The sequence below is a fragment of the Morone saxatilis genome, unplaced genomic scaffold (genome assembly GCF_004916995.1).
Source record: "Morone saxatilis isolate NCDOM2014 unplaced genomic scaffold, NCSU_SB_2.0 Contig12, whole genome shotgun sequence".
Classification (NCBI taxonomy): domain Eukaryota; kingdom Metazoa; phylum Chordata; class Actinopteri; family Moronidae; genus Morone; species Morone saxatilis.
Genome location: NW_023339674.1, coordinates 8809956 through 8828997, shown reverse-complemented (window position 1 = coordinate 8828997; position 19042 = coordinate 8809956). Strand labels below are relative to the sequence as shown.

At 38.1% G+C, this 19042-nt stretch overlaps 2 protein-coding genes across 6 annotated transcripts in view; one reads left to right on the top strand and one right to left on the bottom strand.

Moving 5' to 3' along the window:
- The first annotated feature begins 1017 nt into the window (after window positions 1-1017).
- LOC118322417 (interferon-induced protein 44-like) lies at window positions 1018-6892 on the top strand. Its single transcript, XM_035654091.1, has 7 exons — window positions 1018-1540; window positions 2542-2590; window positions 3345-3540; window positions 4125-4277; window positions 4388-4559; window positions 4984-5084; window positions 5453-6892. The coding sequence occupies exons 1-7, from the start codon at window positions 1069-1071 to the stop codon at window positions 5645-5647; spliced, it is 1338 nt and encodes a 445-aa protein (XP_035509984.1). The 5' UTR covers window positions 1018-1068; the 3' UTR covers window positions 5648-6892.
- A 107-nt stretch (window positions 6893-6999) lies between these two features.
- Window positions 7000-19042, bottom strand: part of rabgap1l (RAB GTPase activating protein 1-like) — a 114387-nt gene continuing 102344 nt past the window's right edge. For 3 of the 5 annotated variants that reach the window (XM_035654086.1, XM_035654088.1, XM_035654087.1), the window contains exons 20-26: window positions 17621-17713; window positions 14239-14349; window positions 13543-13647; window positions 12717-12800; window positions 12408-12479; window positions 11337-11537; window positions 7000-10420 (exon numbers count right to left, since the gene is read on the bottom strand). In XM_035654086.1, the coding sequence (XP_035509979.1) occupies window positions 10265-10420; window positions 11337-11537; window positions 12408-12479; window positions 12717-12800; window positions 13543-13647; window positions 14239-14349; window positions 17621-17713 (822 nt within the window). In that variant the 3' untranslated portion in view covers window positions 7000-10264. The remainder of the gene's footprint in view (window positions 10421-11336; window positions 11538-12407; window positions 12480-12716; window positions 12801-13542; window positions 13648-14238; window positions 14350-17620; window positions 17714-19042) is intronic. The other 2 variants (XM_035654090.1, XM_035654089.1) reach the window with 1 other exon arrangement.

Below are 19042 nucleotides of genomic sequence, written 5' to 3'. Positions count from 1 at the left end.
ATACTTTAATACTTTAAATACTTTAATATGAACTTATAATAACGCATCCTACATTACAGTCAATTTGCACACCATGTTAATTTAAATGTTCTGTGACTGACAGCTATGACTGACAAGTTTCATCTTGACTTTCTCTTTAGTTTTCACCGATCCTTTTTGATGTGGGCTTAAATCTAAGTAAAATGGTGTTGAAAGGGGTTAAGTTTCAATTCAATTAAAGATTATTTTGTTAGAATATTCGTGCAAACGTTGTGCTTGTACTTACAGCATTGTATCAGTAATAGGCAAAACAGTATGTACATTTTTTTATGTAACCAGGAAGTCCTTTGAAATTAAAATCTATCTCTGTCACCAGTTACAGAAAGGATTTGAATTGACATGGATAACAAAAAACCCACGTAAACACAAGTAAAAGGCCTCTGAAGAGCTGAGTCACACCTCTTAGTGTCACCAGTATAGACAAATACAAAAAGAATTATGTTAATAGCAATAATAATTTACAATACAATTAGTGTTAACATAAAGAAGAAAATGAATAAATACATATCAAGTGAAAAATATGAACTAAATGAAATTGCATGAACAATTGAATTATATTTAGAGGAGTTCAGTGCATGCATGAATGAATCTTTAAACTGAACATCAATCTGATTTTGTATGCAATGCAATCAATTAGCTTAGAAAAAAAGGGAATGAACTACAGAGTCAGTGACTACTCATCTTTGAGCTGAATTGAACAAAATGATGGAATCAGAAGAGGGGTTTGTTATTAATTTCCACTTATATACTCAATACATGATGCTGTCCATCAAACAATATATGGTCACATATTTGATATATTTCAGATTTATTAGGTGCTCCAAAGTCAGGTTCAAATGTTCTGTAATTCAACTTGGGAAAGTTGTTTTAGTTTAGCCCAGAGGAAAACGAATCTCAAATTGGATACACTGATTAAAATCCCAAACAGAATTTATCTTTAATGCAACTGTTGTTGTTGTTGTTTTTGTCTTCAGACAGCACACTTCGAGAACTTTAAAGGCTACAGACAGTCAAGAAAAACCATCTAGCATGAACCCCTTGCTAACAAAGAGCCAGCAGAGAACAATCTGCTCCCAGCTGGGAAGAGTTAAACTACAGCTGCTGTACAAGGCCAGCATCCATGGTTTCACCGGTGCAGCCTTCCACCAACGATGTGACAACCACTGTCCCACAGTGTCTGTGGGCTATAACGCCTCCGGTTATGTGTTTGGAGGTTACACCAAACAACCATTCAGTCAGTCTGGACAGTACGTACATGATGACCAGGCTTTTCTTTTTACCTTCAGTGGAGAAAATGTCCTCAAATATCCAGTTACCGGTCCAGCTTATGCAGTGAGAATGATCGCTAACTCTGGTCCATATTTCGGAGAAGCATTGGTTCTTGTCAATGGAAGCCAACCAGTAGTCTCTAACAGTCAAGGAAATTATTACAACTTCAATGCTGCTGAAATGCATGGCAACGACCTCAACCTGACCGAGTGTGAAGTCTATCAAGTGGAGGGTGGGTTCACTACAAACATCCAATACTGATGCTTAGCATGTTTCAAGCAGATTGTATTTTACATCACGCACAAGGCAAACACCATCATTATTATTCCTGTCACAGTTCTGCATATTATAAAGTTAATATACATGATAATAACATCTTCTCCAGTTTCCATAAATCAAAGATTGTTGAACACAGTGGAAACTTTTCTTAGGAAGCTACTAATGATATTCTTATTTTTTATTTAGTTGTATTTTGTTAAAGTTCTGCTGGGATAAACAGACATCAGTTCGATTACCAGAAACCTGACTCTTCTTTAAAAGTAGATAAATGTCCAGAAGTATGTGGATACAAGACACCCTTTTTTGTTACTACTAACTCAAAAAATACCAAACAGTAGTTCACATTGATGATCCATAGGTGTCAAATTCTAAGTTTAGTTTAATACTAAGTTTTAGTAGCTCAGTCTGGAACTGGAGGGTGGTTGTCCAGCACGGACCACAGTTTGGAGTGTGGGCGGGTAGCTGGAAAGGTGTCTGGGCATTGCTGCCCAGCCCTTGAGCAAGGCACCAAAGTGCTAACTGTTCCGTTCTTCACATTTGCTTATAAGTGTGTGAGTGAGAGAGAGAAGTTTTGGGATCAATGAAGTACATCTTATTCTTCTTATAGAGAACAAGGGAGTGAATTTAAACTGACTACAGCCCTTGACCTTCTTAAAACAACTAAAAGTCAAAATGATAGTTTGTCTAGGGCTTTCCAGAACCATGTAGGCCAACATGTGATACAGTGTTTTATTATTATTTATTATTATTTGCTCTTTCCTTACTTTGCTTTCTGTCCTCACTGCGACTTACTCTTAAAGGGCTCGTCTGAAGGATGTTTATTTTTAGGTTTAATTACTTGAACACTTTTTACAATGTAACACAATTTCAATTGAATGCCTGGATAATAGTTGAATACAATTAAATAATAATATGAGCATAATGTTTTGTAAAAGCTGTTTTTCTCTTCAACAGTGAACCCAGAACTTGAGAAGCCATGGAGGACGATGGTGTGGGAACAACAGTAAGCTGGATGGGGCGCCAATTACACTACACCATGTCATACTATACAATGGCTACTGTTATACTGCAAGTCTTAGTGCTTAATTGGGATTTTTTTTGCTCGGATAAGATTTTTTTGTTTGGCTGTTCACATTATGTGTGAACAGGTCATTGTCCTGAACTGACCTGACCTGCATTTGAAAAAGAACAATAACACGTAATACGACATCACACGAAGCACCTGTCACTGAAGACAACGTGTACGGGGGAGGGCGAAGAGAAAAAGAGCGAGATTTTTATTTATGGCTTTTCATGAAGCAACAGCTGCTGCGTCTGTGCGGACTGGTCATGATAAGATCCCTTTAGTTTTGCTTGTACGGAAGTGTCGCCCCAAATACTTATGATGTCTAACACCTCAGTGTCCTTCCAGAAACTACCTCCATTGCATCTGAATGACTCTCGCCAGCATAAATGTCAATCTAGAGTGATGTAAAAAGTCACATTAATTCTGATATGAATTATGAGTTCACACTGAGGCTGCAGACCTGTATCTGATTTGGACAACATATGAAAGTGGCCCAAATCAGAATTGGAAAGATCAGATTCCATGTGATTTGTTCTGTTCACAAAAAACTGATAAGTCAAATATGAGCGAAACTAATTTAATTTGGGCCACTTTTGCCTGCAATCTGAACATAGCTGCAAGTCTTAAGTTATGATTATGTTTTGTACTATATGGTTATAGATTTGCTATAAAACTGCTTTTGTTTTGTCAGGAAAAGGACAGAGATGATGGACTATATTAAGAGCTACAGTCCCATGACCAGCTCTGTGTCCCAGGTTCGAATCCTTCTCATTGGACCAGTTGGAGCTGGAAAGTCCAGCTTCTTCAATTCTATTAACTCTGTATTCAGAGGCCACGTCACCAGCCAGGCCATCGCTGGTTGCTCTACCACCAGCCTCACCACACAGGTTAGTCTCAGGCTAAGCTTATCAGTGCATCCACCTTTTTACAGCTCGTAACATTGTAATATGTTGGTGATTCCCTGACTTTTGCAGGGTACCAAGTACCATCACAAAGTCAGACAGGCTGGCTGCACTTTGTATTAAGTACTAAAGTGTTAGTATGGTAACATGCTATCCTAAGACGGTGAACATATTAAACTAAAGCTAAATGCTGATGATAATCATCAGCATAGCTCAAAGCACCACTGTACCTGAGTACATTCTCACAAAGCTGCTAGCATGGCTGTATTGTTAAATCTAGTACCATGTGCAACCTGCTGTTCATCTTCAAGTGCAGAACAAAATTGCGCTCCAGTTCACTTAGCCTGTAGCACTGCCTTGATTTATTTAAAATAGTGTAGTGGAAGGGAATTATCATGCAATTGATGCTGCCTGAGTACATTCTATTTGACAGGCATTGCTGGTGCAAGCTTTTGCAAAAAGAGTAAATGAGTCTCTTGTTGTCTACAAAGTCTACAAATTACAAATTCATAAGATTTTTACGATCCAAAAAAAATAAATCTGATAAACTTCATTGTATTACCTGACAGTTTCGCACGTACTCTGTGAAAGCTGGACGAGGAGGAAAACCTCTGCCAATCATCTTGTGTGATACCATGGGATTGGAGGAAAGCACAGGGGCCGGGCTTGAGTTGGACGATGTTGTCAACATCCTCAAAGGTCATCTGCCAGACACTTATCAGGTAGAGCTTTTTGTAACATTCAGCAGCATAATGAACACATGATGATGCCCTGATTTGGTTAATTGTTTGTTTAACACAAACTGTTCTTTTCTTTCACCTGTCTGACTCAGTTCAACCCCTCTGCTCCTCTGCATTCGGAGGCCCACGGCTACCAAAAGTCTCCAGGCCTCAAGGACAAGATCCATTGCGTGGCCTACGTCATTGATGCCTGCAAGGTCTCAATCATGCCCACAAAGCTGGAGGAGAAGCTAGGTGCTATCCGCAGAAAGGTCAACTTAATGGGTCAGTAAAAATTATTACCATGTCATTTAAAGGCCCAGTGTGTAGGATTTAGTGGAATCTAGTGGTGTAATTGCAGATTGCAACTCTGTCGCTTTACTCTCCCCTTCCAAGCGCAAAGGAGAAACTACGGAAAACGCAATTGCCTGTATACATTTCTCCCCCAAAATCAAATGTTGCACGAATGTATTTATATGGTACATGAAGACTTATTTTGATACCTATGTTGTATGATATTCACAAATGATTAAAACATTTAAGGACTGCTAACATAGTACTGCCAAACATACTGTATGAATAAATAATTTTTATGAAAACAAGATTCATGATAGAAACGTAGGTAGGTAGGTAGACAGTTTTGGGGGCTTTTTTCAAATTCAGTGGTACAGTATTTGAAGTAATTTTGTTTTGTTTTGTTGGCTTTCAGGGATTCCTCAGCTGGTCCTGATGACTAAAGTGGATGAAGCCTGTCCTTTTGTTTCAGAAGACATTAGGAACATTTATAGGAGCAGCTACATCAAGGAAATGGTAAGATCAACTTTAAGAAATTAAATTCACCTGTAGGATTTTATTCTGAAAGACAGACGTGTTTAAAGTTTTAAGTAAAATTTTTTGATTTGTGGTTCTGGTCTTGATGGAAGAATATAAGACACAAATTAACATAAAATCTGTCTGAATTTAATTTGATTGAGTTGTCAGTTCTCCTCTTTGTGTTTTTGTCTTAAACTAATAAAGTTCCCATTGAATTTTGGGTAGTCATAACCTACACAACCTTTCTGCTGTGGTAAAGATCAAAGAATAAAAAACATGTAATTAAACGTCCAATTTCCTTTTTTGTGGTGTCAAAAATATTAATAAACTCGTCATCTAAATATTTTGTGCTGCTTTTGATCCAGATGCAGGAGGTCAGTGTTCGGACCGGTGTGCCACTGTCCTGCGTTGTTCCGGTGAAGAACTACAGCCAAGAATTAGAGGTGGACCAAGACTGCGACATCCTTCTACTCACCGCCGTCATTCAGATGCTTCGCTTTGCTGATAACTACTTCGATGAGCTCAGTGACCGACTCGGCAATGTTAGAACCAAGGAATAGTAAGAATTGGCACAGCAGATGTTTATATCTTGTCCAACTGTAATGAAATATCCCTCAGAATGACCCATCGTCCAGCAGGTGAGCAGGTGGCGGACAGGTTCACTGTAGTAAAAGCATAAGTACTGCAGCCAAGAATATCCCCAGGTACATTTCCATTGATCAAAGATGGCCACCCCACTCCTAGGCTTGGGACCACAAGCCCAGGAATGGGGTAGCCATAAATGAAAGAATGCCTAAATTAGATATCATAATGTTCCATATTTGTACTGGTTGGTCAACAGTTAAAAACAGACAGAAACAGTGTATAGCTCCTTTTTAAATTAGCTCAATCACTTGTAGTGGTGATAATATTGGATTACAGGCAATAGATTTAACTGCAGGTTGTGCATTTAGAGATTGCATGTTGTCTTTGGGCCCTTTTTGCCACTGGTTTGTTGACATTTCTGTAGTCCTATTTTCCAAGTGAAAGACAATGTTACTATCAAGAATTCTTAATTCCTAGTATTGTAAATCAGGATTTTAAAATACAAACATGATATGAACGATTTTTCCCAACCAGGTGCTCATGGTCCACACAGTACGACCTAAAACTACTCCTTGGGGACCTCCAAGAATTCCTAGGAATACTGGGAGAGCTTCAGAAATGCAGTGTTTCTTCCTTGGGATTTTATTTTGTATTCATCAGGTATTTATTCTTATGAGGGGTTTGTTACATTGTTGATGTCACATTGTTTTGGGATTGGGATATTTCAATACAAGACTACACATTATCTACTACTACTACCACTACTACTACCTTTACTGCATGGTGACTACACTTCTCGGAGAACATCCATGTCATTAAACACTGAGTAAAACAGATACAAATTTCCCTGCCACATAGCTTTCAATTCAATTTATTTTCTCTAATAATAAACTTTTGCTGTTTGACTTGTAAAGAATAACACAAAAACAGTTCTTATTTATGTCAGATGTTGCAGTAGATGCTAAACATTATGCATCCTTGCACAAAGTGAACTTTTACCAGTTATGTCTTAAGTTTCTTTTTCATCGAACTAAGCAATAATATGTCTATTTCTTTACATTATTTGATGCCAGAAAAAAACGCTACCTAGCAGTTTGTACTAGCAGATATAATCATGTTTATTGTTATGTTACATGTTTTGTATATTCAGTTTGTGCTTCTACTTGTGTCTACGACAATAACAGCTCTTGACAGACTTGGGTTTGGAAACTTTTAAGTGTGTTCATTAAAAAGACAATAGAAAATCTGAATTCCTATGTAGCTCCTTTATTACTTCTAAAATGAATTATTCCAGTATTCTGCTGTTTAAATAAAAGTTCAAGGTGCATGAATGAACAGAGAAACTGAAATTTATTAATGCAGGTCAGACAGTTACTGTACAACAAACAGTGTTGGAGTCGGACCAACGGAGGAGCAGTCCCTCCCCGTGTAACAGGACTGTGGTATTACAGCAGACTGTAAACTACACAACGCACATCACACCTCTAATCCGACTCACTGCCCTCTTTTGCATCATTGAAATTAGCTGTTAAGTATAGCGGATTATAAATTGGCAGCTGTCCTCTCAGCGACGATAATCATCAGTTAAAAAATAATTATGCTCTGTGATCAGGATAACTTTTAAACAAACAAAAACACATCTTGAAATAGTGTTTAAAATATCAATGTTGCTTTAGTGCACATAAAAGACGAGGAGCTTTCTCCACTCTTGGCCACAGTTTACATAAAACTGGTTGTTTGACTTTGTAAATGTCACACGTGACCAACGACAATGATGCACAGTAGTGAAGAAGGAATGTCCTGGAAATGCAAAACACACCTGGAATTCAATGATATTCAGCCCGTCGGCTTCCTTTTTCTCCCTTTACCATGATATTGATGCATTTCCTCCAGTGAAGCGGCTCAGTGGCCACCAGCGAGAGAACAGTGGTGTTACTGGGAGGCTCCTGGTGGAAATGTGTGAAACAGGCTGCTGAAAAGGATATTCAGCAGATCTGTCTGTAAGATCAGATGACATGGTTGTTGTTGGCGAGGTTGGTTCAGGTGGTTGGGAGTACGGAGGAAGACCATTGGGGACGGAGCAGAGGGGGAGGCTCTTATGGCACAGCTGACGCTCTCTGACATTTCAAACTGTCAGATGGCGTTCCTCTCATCAGCCAACAGGCTTCAGTCATCAACAGAAAAGGCAGCCACGTGAAGAAGAAACCATTTCAACTTCAACCACTGGAGTTACAGTGCAGAACACACACCTACATACATACACACTTCCAAAAACACACACTCACACATAAACAATTACACGTGGGCATGGTCAGAGTCCAAAGGCCGATTCCAGTGACAACGTGAGTGGAGAATAGAGCAGGACATTTGGCACCTAGACTGCAGCGCTCTGCCTGCTAACTGCACAGACCTTTTGGCTAATTGTTGTATTTATCAACTTACCAACCTAATATCTGCAAGGTCCTCACACCTACTGTAGATTTCAGCAACCAGTTATGTAATAAGTATTAGTTTTTTCTTTTCTTTTAAAATCAATAAAGCTATTTCCACCTGCTGTTCATCTTACTTACACTTTCCTTGGCTAAAGATAAAGTAATCCCATGTTACTATAAGTGAGATCTTAATTTGTCAAGCATATGTAATTTTCACAACAATCCAATTTACCTGCACATCATTAAAGAGGTAAGGTATCATTCAATACAGCACTGAGCAACAGATACAACAGTCCACGACTGACACAGGGAAGATTTAGATATCCAAATACTGTGCTCATTGTGTAAACAATTAGTTAAAAATTGTATTTTATCACGACAGAGGGCAAAGAAAGTGTTGGCACAGCTGTGCAAATGACTTTAGGATTATTTGGCAATGATGGGGGAATATTGCAACTTAATCTTGCTTCTTAATGTAATGCTAGATGTTTAAGGATGAATTGTGCTATGTAACAGATACCTTCAAGCCTTTACTATATTATAAAATTACCTAATTAAATGTGCTGACTATGGTATCTACAGTGAATGTTGATGACAGTAACAGGCATGAACGGGTAAAGTCTTCCAGCTCTTTCTGTGGGTGTTGTCTACATGGTGTTACATGACACAGACAGATACACTCAGTTTATCCATGATTACTGTGATGGATTATCTGGGCCTGTAAAAGAACACGATGCCAAAAATGGCTTATTCTGAACGAGAAACACAAGCCCTGACATCTTCAACTGTAATAACTGCAGACACCAGAGACATTTGTTCAACTTAGAACAAAATGTTTTAAGTAGCTTGAACATTTTTTTAAAACCACTTTGGAGACTTCACATTATCAGCACTAAACTGAAGAGGTGTGGCAAATACGTATTCCACTTGAGTCATTAAAAGTTTCAAACATAAGGTAAAAGTATTAAAAAAAAGATGTGACACAGAAATGGAAAAGAGAGCTGATTTCTCCTGTGATCACAGCTAATCAAACTGCACAAAATGATGGTATGTTAGAAATCCGAATGCAGTGACACACAAAAAAGCCAATTAAATACTCACAGGTATGATCTGTAAGTGGGTTCTTAAAAAGAAATTTAACAAAATTTAGAGTGGTGTTACACACCTTGAGTCAGTTCAACCCATGACTGAGGAAACAGTGCCAACATGAAGCACATTAATCTGCAGGTTGTCACTTTGGCTCTTCGGAATTTGGACTCGACCGGATCAATCACACACTGTGCTTACATCAACATCTAGAGAGATGACATTCAAATTCCAAACAGTAAAAAAAAAATTAACAAATAACCTTTCCTTGTGTTTTTTTTTTCTTCTCTTAAAGAACTGTACAAGATTATTACAAAAATCAATAATTAGTTATACATATTTATATGACAACATTGTTTACGTTATATTACTATAAAGAAATACAACTTTTTATGTTGTTCTTGTTTGAGACTCTGAATGCAGTATTCCTTTTTCAAAGTGGCTTTGCTGTGCTGAAGATGATTAATGTAGATAGCTATATTTCTATGCAGTAAACTTATAAGATCTCTGCAGCTGTTGCTGTATCAGTATAGCTGAAAATATTGTTCAAATTGTGAGACTGACTGCAAGTTTAATTCTCGGCTACCTAAAAACATAATCTCACGCAAAATGACTATAACTGCAGTAGCAATGTCTGCCCACAGGGTGGAGCTACATTATTAACCTACATAAAGGATGCCCTTGTCTCATGTTAATTCAGCTACCTTATAATGAGAGTTTAGAAATCTAACTCAACAAAACGGTTTCAGCATCAATCACTGAACTTTGAATCAACTTCAAGTTTCACTGATGATTCACTGTCACCTGTCTCATCACCTGTGAAACAGAGAAGGTCAACAGACACTTTTTAGTTCACTCAAACGTAAACATTAAGTGAAAGACAGGTGGCTCATCCAGTCCTCTGCCACTCTCTCATCTTTTCAGCTATTTGCAGTCCAAGAAGCTGGTGAGCTCTGCATTGCCACCAGCTGAAAAAAGGAATACTGCATTTCTCCGCTGCTTGTTTCTTCAACTCGTGTTCCTTAGCTCTAGTGTGCATCCTGAAGGGAGACAGAAAGATGAAGAGAGGGTCGTCTAGGCAGGGCCCTCCTTTGGAGAGGACGGGGTCTGGGACGTGGAGCTGGAGGAAGAGGAGGCAGAGCTCTTCAGGGAGCCCAGAGTCTTGCTGAGCCAAGAGTTCTTGGCCGCCTGGATCTCGTTCATCAGGACTCCCCGCTGGTGCTCAAGCTCCTGCACAGTGACAAGAAGATCAGAGAACAGTCAGCAAGAGGAGCAGCAAGGGGCAAAGTGTGCATTCTCTCTTGTAAGTTCATCTAACATACTGCCCTTTGTCATGTGGCTCTGTATTTAACACTTTTCAATGCATCTGTGTATTCTTATGCACTTGATGGACTTTGCATATACTTTTACTAAGGAGTGGGTTTAGGTTCTTTTGTATATGTATCTTGTCTTTAACAATGTTATGTTTTTAGCGTTGTGAAGTTGAAACTTATGTTTTTTTGTGGAAAATATCTTGACACTGGACTGATTTCGCTAACATTTGTTATAGTTATAGCTAATCCCCTCAGGGTTAACTATAACTTTTAAGGATCCCTTAACTTTTTATCTGCCGTCATCATCAACTTTTTAATTTGTAGAATACGTTTGTTTATGACCAAAATCTTGCAAAACTAATGACAGTCCCATCAGCCTCACCTGTACTGTTTTGTGCTAATTAGCGAATGTTTGCATGCTAAAAAACAGAGATTAGTTAAACTGGTGATGTTTAACGTATTTGCAAAACATCAGCATGTTAATGTTGTCACTGTGGGCATGTTGGTATTCTGATGTTAGCATTTAGCTCAAAGCACTGCTGTAAAAAGCCTCAGAGCAGCTAGCATGACTGTAGACTCTTATGAGCACATTGAGCAAATACTTAACTAAACCATATACATGGGGCAATAAACTCAGTTATATTAATATTTAAAAATAAAATGATCTAGTTTTTCTTTCTGATACTGACTTTCTTTCTTTCTGACAATCTTTTAACTATTACATCTATATATATTCCCTTAAGAATACTCCTACACACTTGGTATACTGCCCTGCATCTCTGCAGCAGTTATTATAGTTACTGATATCACTGTCCCTCCCGGGTGCTGCTGACCTGGATGCGGCACTTTGCCTCCACCAGTTGCAGTTTGGTCTGTGCCAGCTCCAGCTCCAGCTGCCTCAGCTGCTCCTTCAGTCCGTCTTTCTCTTCGTCCAGCGGCTCAGTGGATGTCTTGTCCCTGCCGGGGGATGACGCCTGGAGGGATCCCAGGGTGCTAAACAGATCCCTGCAGTGCTCACAGCCCATTACTTTACTCTGCACGGGCACACAAACACACATGCATGTTAGCAAGGGTTGAACATACTGTATAGACATTTGAGTACAGTTGAAAAAAACACATTATATGCATGTGAACTAACATGTTGTAGCAGACACTCCTCTGTGCTACATGTGCTGTGCTAAAGCAGAACATGTATGGTGTGTTACTTAATTTTAATGCAGTAAGTGAATATAATATATTTGGTCATTAATTCTGTTTATCTAGATTATTCCTTCTATGTACTCATTGCTCAAGGGGAAGTTTAAATTTCACAATTGATCTATTTCATCATCACTTAATGCACAGCTCCACCCTGCCATCTACAACCAACAATCTTGAGTGCGTGGGAGCTGTAGCTAACATGCTACAGCGGTCAATCATCACATTTCACTGGTCGTATTATCAATTTACATTTTTCTTCCTCAGTTTCCATCTTGTGCAAGTCCTCCATGGTTTATTATATCAATATAGATACTCATGACTGCTCGCAGCCAAAACTCAGTGGAAGTTGAAGTGTTACATCAACTCTATCATAAACAGTATTTCTGTTCTGAATACTTTTGAGTGATCCTGCCTGTGTCATGTCCCACTACAACCCATTTCAACTGGCAGCACATTACATTAGTAAGACTGTCCTGATACACTGCCACGCCCATAAAAAGCAACATCACATGTTCGACACTAAACAGTGTGGAATAATTTGCGCAATCAGGGTTATGGGTGTGATAATGTACCAACATGGGCTTAATTAAAGACAGAACAGTCCTGCAAATCCCTTTGTTCTGTGATGCAAGATGTTGTGGTTTTAGTTTGGACTTTAGTTAGTCTCCTAACTTGCATCTGGCGTCTGCAGTATGCAATCTCACCCTGACAATGTCCAGCTCTTCTTTTGTTGCCGCCTGCTGTTTTTCCAGCCTGGTGCTCAGCTGGGAGCAGATCTGAAACACGCAGAGGAAGTCAGGTTATATAAGAGATGCCACATTTGAACTAAAAGACAAGAGAGGCACTGAACAATTTTTAGCTTGTATTTCTCCTTTTCCATCAAAACTCTTGTGTGTGTATGTATATATATATGTATAATATATGTACAGGTCATTGCAGTCAATGTTAATGCATTTGAATTTTTTTCCATTTTAAATACAGCAGATAGATCTAGGTTATTAAAACTGTCCAACCTGTTTGTATTCAGCTATGATCGCTGTGGTTTTCTTGATCTCCAGCTCGGCTTTTTCTAGCTCCCTCCTGAACACTTCCTTTAGCTGGGTGGGACAAAACACGACGGTAGAAAAAATTGTACATGAATAAGGAGGATGAGCTGACAGGACATAACACCGTAACATAATGTTTATGCAACTATCAGGGTGATAAAATGGCCTTGGTAAGAATGAATAACATTCAAATACAGACTGTGCTGACTTTTTTTTAATTATTATGCAAGAGTAGTTTAATATATATATATATATATGCTACATCAGTCTCTCTTTAAGGCCTCATAAACAGTAACTTTATCAATAGTGGCCATCAATAGTAACCACCACTCACTGAACTACAATATCACCATACGATAGCTCAAACTCATACAGTACTTGTACACATGAAAGGCTGTGCTATAGTGAAATATAAGTTTTAAAGATGCCCTGAATGTTAAAGAACAGAGGCCATTAATTGTCAATGAGGGTGTATTGAGCTGTTGATCAATACCAATTACACAACTAGTGAGTCATTTTTAAAATGGTGATATGTTAAGTTATCTAAACAACTCTATTGGATTGCTGCTCTAATTACATCCCACACTTACTCTGTTGTGACAAGGTGACTTAGAGCCATTATAAGCAACCTGCTGATGATGTTGCATTTTCTTTGGTCACTGAATGAAACTGATTTAAGTCATTAATTACTAATTGTGCCTTTCAGTGGGTTTTTAAGTAATTATTACCAAACATAGTGAAGCCATTAATCCAACCTCACAGGACACACATACCAACAGAGGGCAGATGTTACCTGAGCCGTCTCTTCCTCCTGTTGTCTCTTTTCCTCCTCAGTCTCCACCAGACGTTGCTTGGTGCTCAGCAGCTCTTTGTTTAAAACGTCGGCCTTGTCTTCTGCCTGAAACCAACATAAACACATCTTTCATTTGGAACCAAATTTGCAACTGTAACATGGTGCCGTTTTCATGACCAGCCTGCACAAAAAACACATTCAAATGCAGACCAAGCGGGAGCAACCCCATTCACAGATCTGGAATTTAGGGCTGACTTGATGCACTAAAACATCTGCACTTTTATAATCTTTATCATTTACTCATTAATACAATTTTAGAGATTCACACTGATAACTGTCAAGTACAGGCGCAGTCCTCAAGTTTGTGCAGCGGGTTGTTCAAAAAATGCTTACAATACAAGCACATGTTGAAGAATGTTGTTCTGCTTACATTAAGGGTTTTTAATCAACTCAACGTCAAAAATTACTCTACCAAAAAAAGTTGCTGGTGGTAGTGCATTTCAAAAAGTGTATGCATTTGGAGCATATTCCGCTCCTCATTGTTCTCCATGTATTAAACAACCAATGTTGGCAGTTAGGAACAAATGCTACACCTAAATACAACCTAACTGAACAAATAAACAAAGCCAGCACATCCATTACATCTGCCTTAATCTGACACACAGTAAGAGGAATATGTTGTCGGTATGAAATTACCTGGTCAAGGTCGTTCCGAAGAGCAATCTTGCTGGTCACCAGTTCATGGGCCAAGTCGTCATTCTCCTGTTCCAGACGCATACTGGCCTCCTGAAGACGACGATTCTCCCTCTGGACAAACAAACAATATATTAGTGTCTGTAATGTGAATCCAAACGTGTAAAAGGATCATATGTTAGACAAAGTTTAGAGCACTTTTGATAAAATGACAATGTCGGGAATCTCTGAGAAAGATTTCTTATTTGCAATTGAGTGTCCAGAAAATGATAACTCTAATAACAAAAGTAAGACAAACAACCATATTTAATGTTTATGTTTAATGTTTAACAGAGAAGAATGGAATTCTGAAATTAAATGACCTGTTTCCTGCATGAAAAAAAAAAAAGTATTTATTGAGCAGAAGCAGCAGCTGTTCTATTTATTTCAATATTTAATTCAATTTAAATTTATTGTCGCAGCTGTAAAAACTTTGCATGCCCACCAAACACACACAGTCCCCATTGTAGACCCTTAGGGGAGTCTCATGATTACTAGTCTGTCTGTAAACAGTCTCACATGACAGCCATGCCTCAACGGGACAAAACAGTTGTCATGCTTACGAGCAGTCACCTGACCCTGATATCCTGTCACTTTTACAACAATGACCTCTTATACCCCTAATTAACTTCACTCACACTCACACACACAGACATATGTATGCACAAATACTGTAAATAAACTATATAGTTAAGCTGAATTACTGAACAACTTTTATATAATGATGCAAGCATAAAAAAGTGCAAATACACTAAGACACACACGGTCACATGCTTTGGAGGCTGTGTGTGCCGCTCTTCAGATTAAATTAATCACTTCCTGTGAGCAGAGAAGTGGTGGGTTTAATTTGTGCAAACAGAGGGAAGACCTACATAGTCTTAATTAGTGCGGCTGGGAGGTTCTTCTCTGCTGCAGCCATCCATACACCATGTCTTAGACTGATTAAACATTTATACAAAAATCTTCCATATTCGTTTTCTACCTTTTAATAACCTGCCGAACGGTCTACATTAGTCAACATTACCAACTCAAAGCAATCAGAAAAAATATAAAAACTTGCACATCAAAGTTTAAGATTAGTAAAAGCCATAAGCATAAGAGCATGTACAAAATCTCTCATATTAAAGTCTTTGTTGAAACAGAGGCAGCTTACCGTGCTGCAGTCCACAGTCACAGTGTCTTCATATCAAGCGTCCAGCAGCACAGACTAAACTTAAACACATGATCCTGACAGGAGTTTCCCTTCTCTGTGTGACACTTCCCAGCCTCACTGTCTCCCCCTCTCGCTTTCCTTTCTTTTAGTGCTTTTATTATATTTTTTAAGATAATCATTGAAAGCAGGCAAGGAAAAGTATACCTGGTCGAAAAAGTCACACAGAAGACGCACGTACAAATACAAATACAAATACACCCCCCACCCAAAATGAGACAAAGACAATGAGTACATACCTAAACTTGGAGTATAAACCATACAAAAATGTTGAATTGTTGAATTACAGCGAGCATAAAGCAATAAAAGAAGTCATTCCTTCAATAAAAACGTGTAAGATTTAACCTCGTTCTCAGTTACAAGCAGCAACTTTCCTGCTTTGTCTCCTTTTTGTCTTCTTGCTCTGTTGGACAGCGTTTCCACAGGCTACAAAGTAGATGGCTCTGGTCCAACATCTTATCTATGACAAAAGTCTTACTTCCTTCCCTCCAGAACCACCAGCTTATACAGCGCTTGCTATTTTCTATTATGTTTGCCTTCAGGAAAAACACTACATGTAATTGTGCTGTGTTTTTTTTTTTTTATTAAAGTTTTAGTGGTTGGTTGTGTTTGTTTGCAGTGTTTCATAATTTTACTTGAATTTTTAATGCAACTTGATCTTTTACTCTTGTCTCCATTAATATTTTATTTTATTCCGTCACAACTGTGATTTTTGTAATATTTCATTAGAGAAACTGCTCACTGATGTCTTTTTTTACAAGAACATTTTAACTCATCCCTGGAAACAAACTAATGGCTGCAAAATAATTTCACAAACTAAGAAACTCCGTCTTAGCTTTAGCTTGACCACCAAGTCGACCACCAATTGAGGCCAAAGGAACGTTGTTTGTCTTGCAAGGCCATGCCCTTATACATCTGGAATTTTGCTTAAATGCAGGTGGAAACCATGAAACATCAAGTTTGATGTTGATGTTTACACCTATTCAGTACATTATGAGGGGAGGGGAGGTGTTTCCAACAAGTGACTGAAAAGTAAATTGGTTTCTGTTGTATGATATTATTATACAAGACAATCATTGTAACATCTACCTAATAAAGCCTTTCTTTTGAGTTAAAATACCTTGGTATCTAGCCATAGTCTAATAAAAAGTCAATTTCACCGCTTAGAATCACTAATTTAGTGTTCCTCCCTGTGAAAGTAGCTGGATATGTTGCTATTTTCTTGCTAGGAAACAAAACGTTTTGTGGGCTCTGAAAAGTTAGTAACCTAATTGGGAACATAGGTTGTGCCAAGATACACCAAAAAGGAACTGGGCATTTACCTTAAAAGTTGCTTGTGAACTTCACTTCAAAACATATGTTAAAAGGAATAGCACAAAACCTCTACCAAAAATCTGTCGACTACTTAGAAAATATGCATGCATTTCCTCTGAAAAGGTTTTTAGTAACAGGTCTAATTATCTTAGTTTCAACTCTAACCTCCCAATTTCAAAGAGATTTTGAAAAAAAAGAATAAAACTGTGCCCGGAGCTGATTTGGGGGAAAAAAAACAACAGACAGATTTTAACCAAGAGGAAAGAAATCCTGATACAATAGAACAAATAAAAGGAAGATATGCTGTCTGTTGACAGTTTGAGTTTGAGTCTCCAAATATCTCCTGTTTTTCCCTTAAAGTCACTTTCAGCAGCCAGAAACCTCTGACAACACCCTGGCAGCTTCAGCCAAAAATAAATGTCATAGATGTTTGGGTCGATAATGATTACAGCCTGTGCTATGTGAAAAGTCACATTTCAAGCCCGAACAGTTTGACAAAACAGGATTGTATTCACAGAAGATGTCTAATTTTAGAAACAGTTAATTTTAACAAATGCTTAAAAGGCGTTATTTATGTCCTCACTACAACAAAAAAAACATCCATCAAAACTTTAAAAAATATCAAAGAGCCAAACACTTTCTTACCATCTTTAAGACTGAGCAATTATTCAATTAAAACCTAAAGGAAACATATTTGCTCTCCCGTGAATATACTGTGTGTGGTTTTGTAATGTGTAACAAAAAAAGGGGATAGGTGCATTTAACTTTCCCCACCTAGAGTGTGAGTGTGTGTGAGTGTGTGTGAGTGTGTGTATTTCCTACCTGGTATCGGTCGATAGGGTCCTCTTGTTGCAGCTGGCTCTCTCTTAGTGTTTGATATTCCTTCTCAAACTTCTTCAGCTTTTTGGTTGGAACCTGAAAACACCAGAGAAGTTGTTTCATTATTTTAACTTTCATGCACCCAAAGCTGCCTGATAAAATCTCAGCCCAGCCCATCGTAATGCACTGTGAGTAAGGAGAGATTGCGAGGGACAAAATGAGGTATTTGGACTAAAAGCAAAATGTTGGCATTTAATACTGTGATCAGTGAAGCTATTCCCTAAAGAAATGATCATGTTCAGTGAGGGTCAAAGAGGGGAGCCTACTTCTCTAAGTACGATTAAGATGCCATGCTCAAGGACACTTTGACAACATCCATATTTTACTACAGTACATATTCAATAGAGAATGTGAGTGTGAAGAAAAAATCACCAACATCAAAGGAAACTGAAAGAGTCAGCAGTAACAACACGTAGACAAGAACATGAAAAAAGATCCTTGTAACACAAAGTCAGAACGAACTGAACTAACACTGAAAATTGTGGTATTGTGGTTTGTACAGCACAGTTTCTGTTTTCTATTGCACAATCTGCTCTATATACGTTCATAACCAGTAAATGTTTCTGTACCTTCTCTACATGTGCTATTTTTACACAAATCATGTGAAAATACAAGACACCCACATTAACAAATTAGGCCCTTTACAGTACATCTGACTGTAAATCAGCCACATTGAGAATTATGCTAACAATTCTTCTCAGACAACAGAAAGACATCAGTTCACACTACAAGCTACATGACCAACGGTCGTTCATTTCCTCCTGAGATGAAAGACAACAGAAACTGGAATGACGTATAGACAAAGCCGTCAGAACTGTCAATCGCTAATGAAAGCCAACAAGATGAGTACTTTGCCTCTCTGTGTTGCTACCAATGCAGTTTTATTCTGTAAACAATATGTAGCCCTAAAGCAAAAAAAAGGGTTAATTCTGTCTAATCAAAATGTCTTTTAGTCTTTTAATATAAAGTATATTTGTCTCGTACTATGCTGTTAAAAATAAGGGCCATTATTTCTTTAATTTTGTGATCAAAACTAGTGGTTGGACCTTTAAATATTTCTCCAACAATGTTGGAAAAATAGCCGAACCTGTTTATTCTGGTAATTTTCAATGAATGCTGCCTAATTAAGTACTCCACACTAGTCATGATAACTTAAACAAACAATATAACTTGAAAAGAATCAGTCAGTAACAGTTTTGAAGCTGTGACCTTCAGTTATGGCAGGTTGGATGCAGAAAGGCCACAGAGAGTTTAACTGTGTTCACTGAAGCCAATCTAAGATCTTTTTAATCTCAGAAACAACCGAGCAATGCAAACACAAACACAAAATCAACATCTACATCTGTGCGTATGTGTGTGTGTGTG

Coding starts and splice junctions, on each gene's coding strand:
- LOC118322417 (XM_035654091.1), top strand. CDS start 1,069: ATGAACCCCTTGCTAACAAAGAGCCAGCAGAGAACAATCTGCTCCCAG. Junction 1,541..2,541: donor TGAAGTCTATCAAGTGGAGG/GTGGGTTCACTA, acceptor TCTCTTCAACAG/TGAACCCAGAACTTGAGAAG. Junction 2,591..3,344: donor ACGATGGTGTGGGAACAACA/GTAAGCTGGATG, acceptor TTGTTTTGTCAG/GAAAAGGACAGAGATGATGG.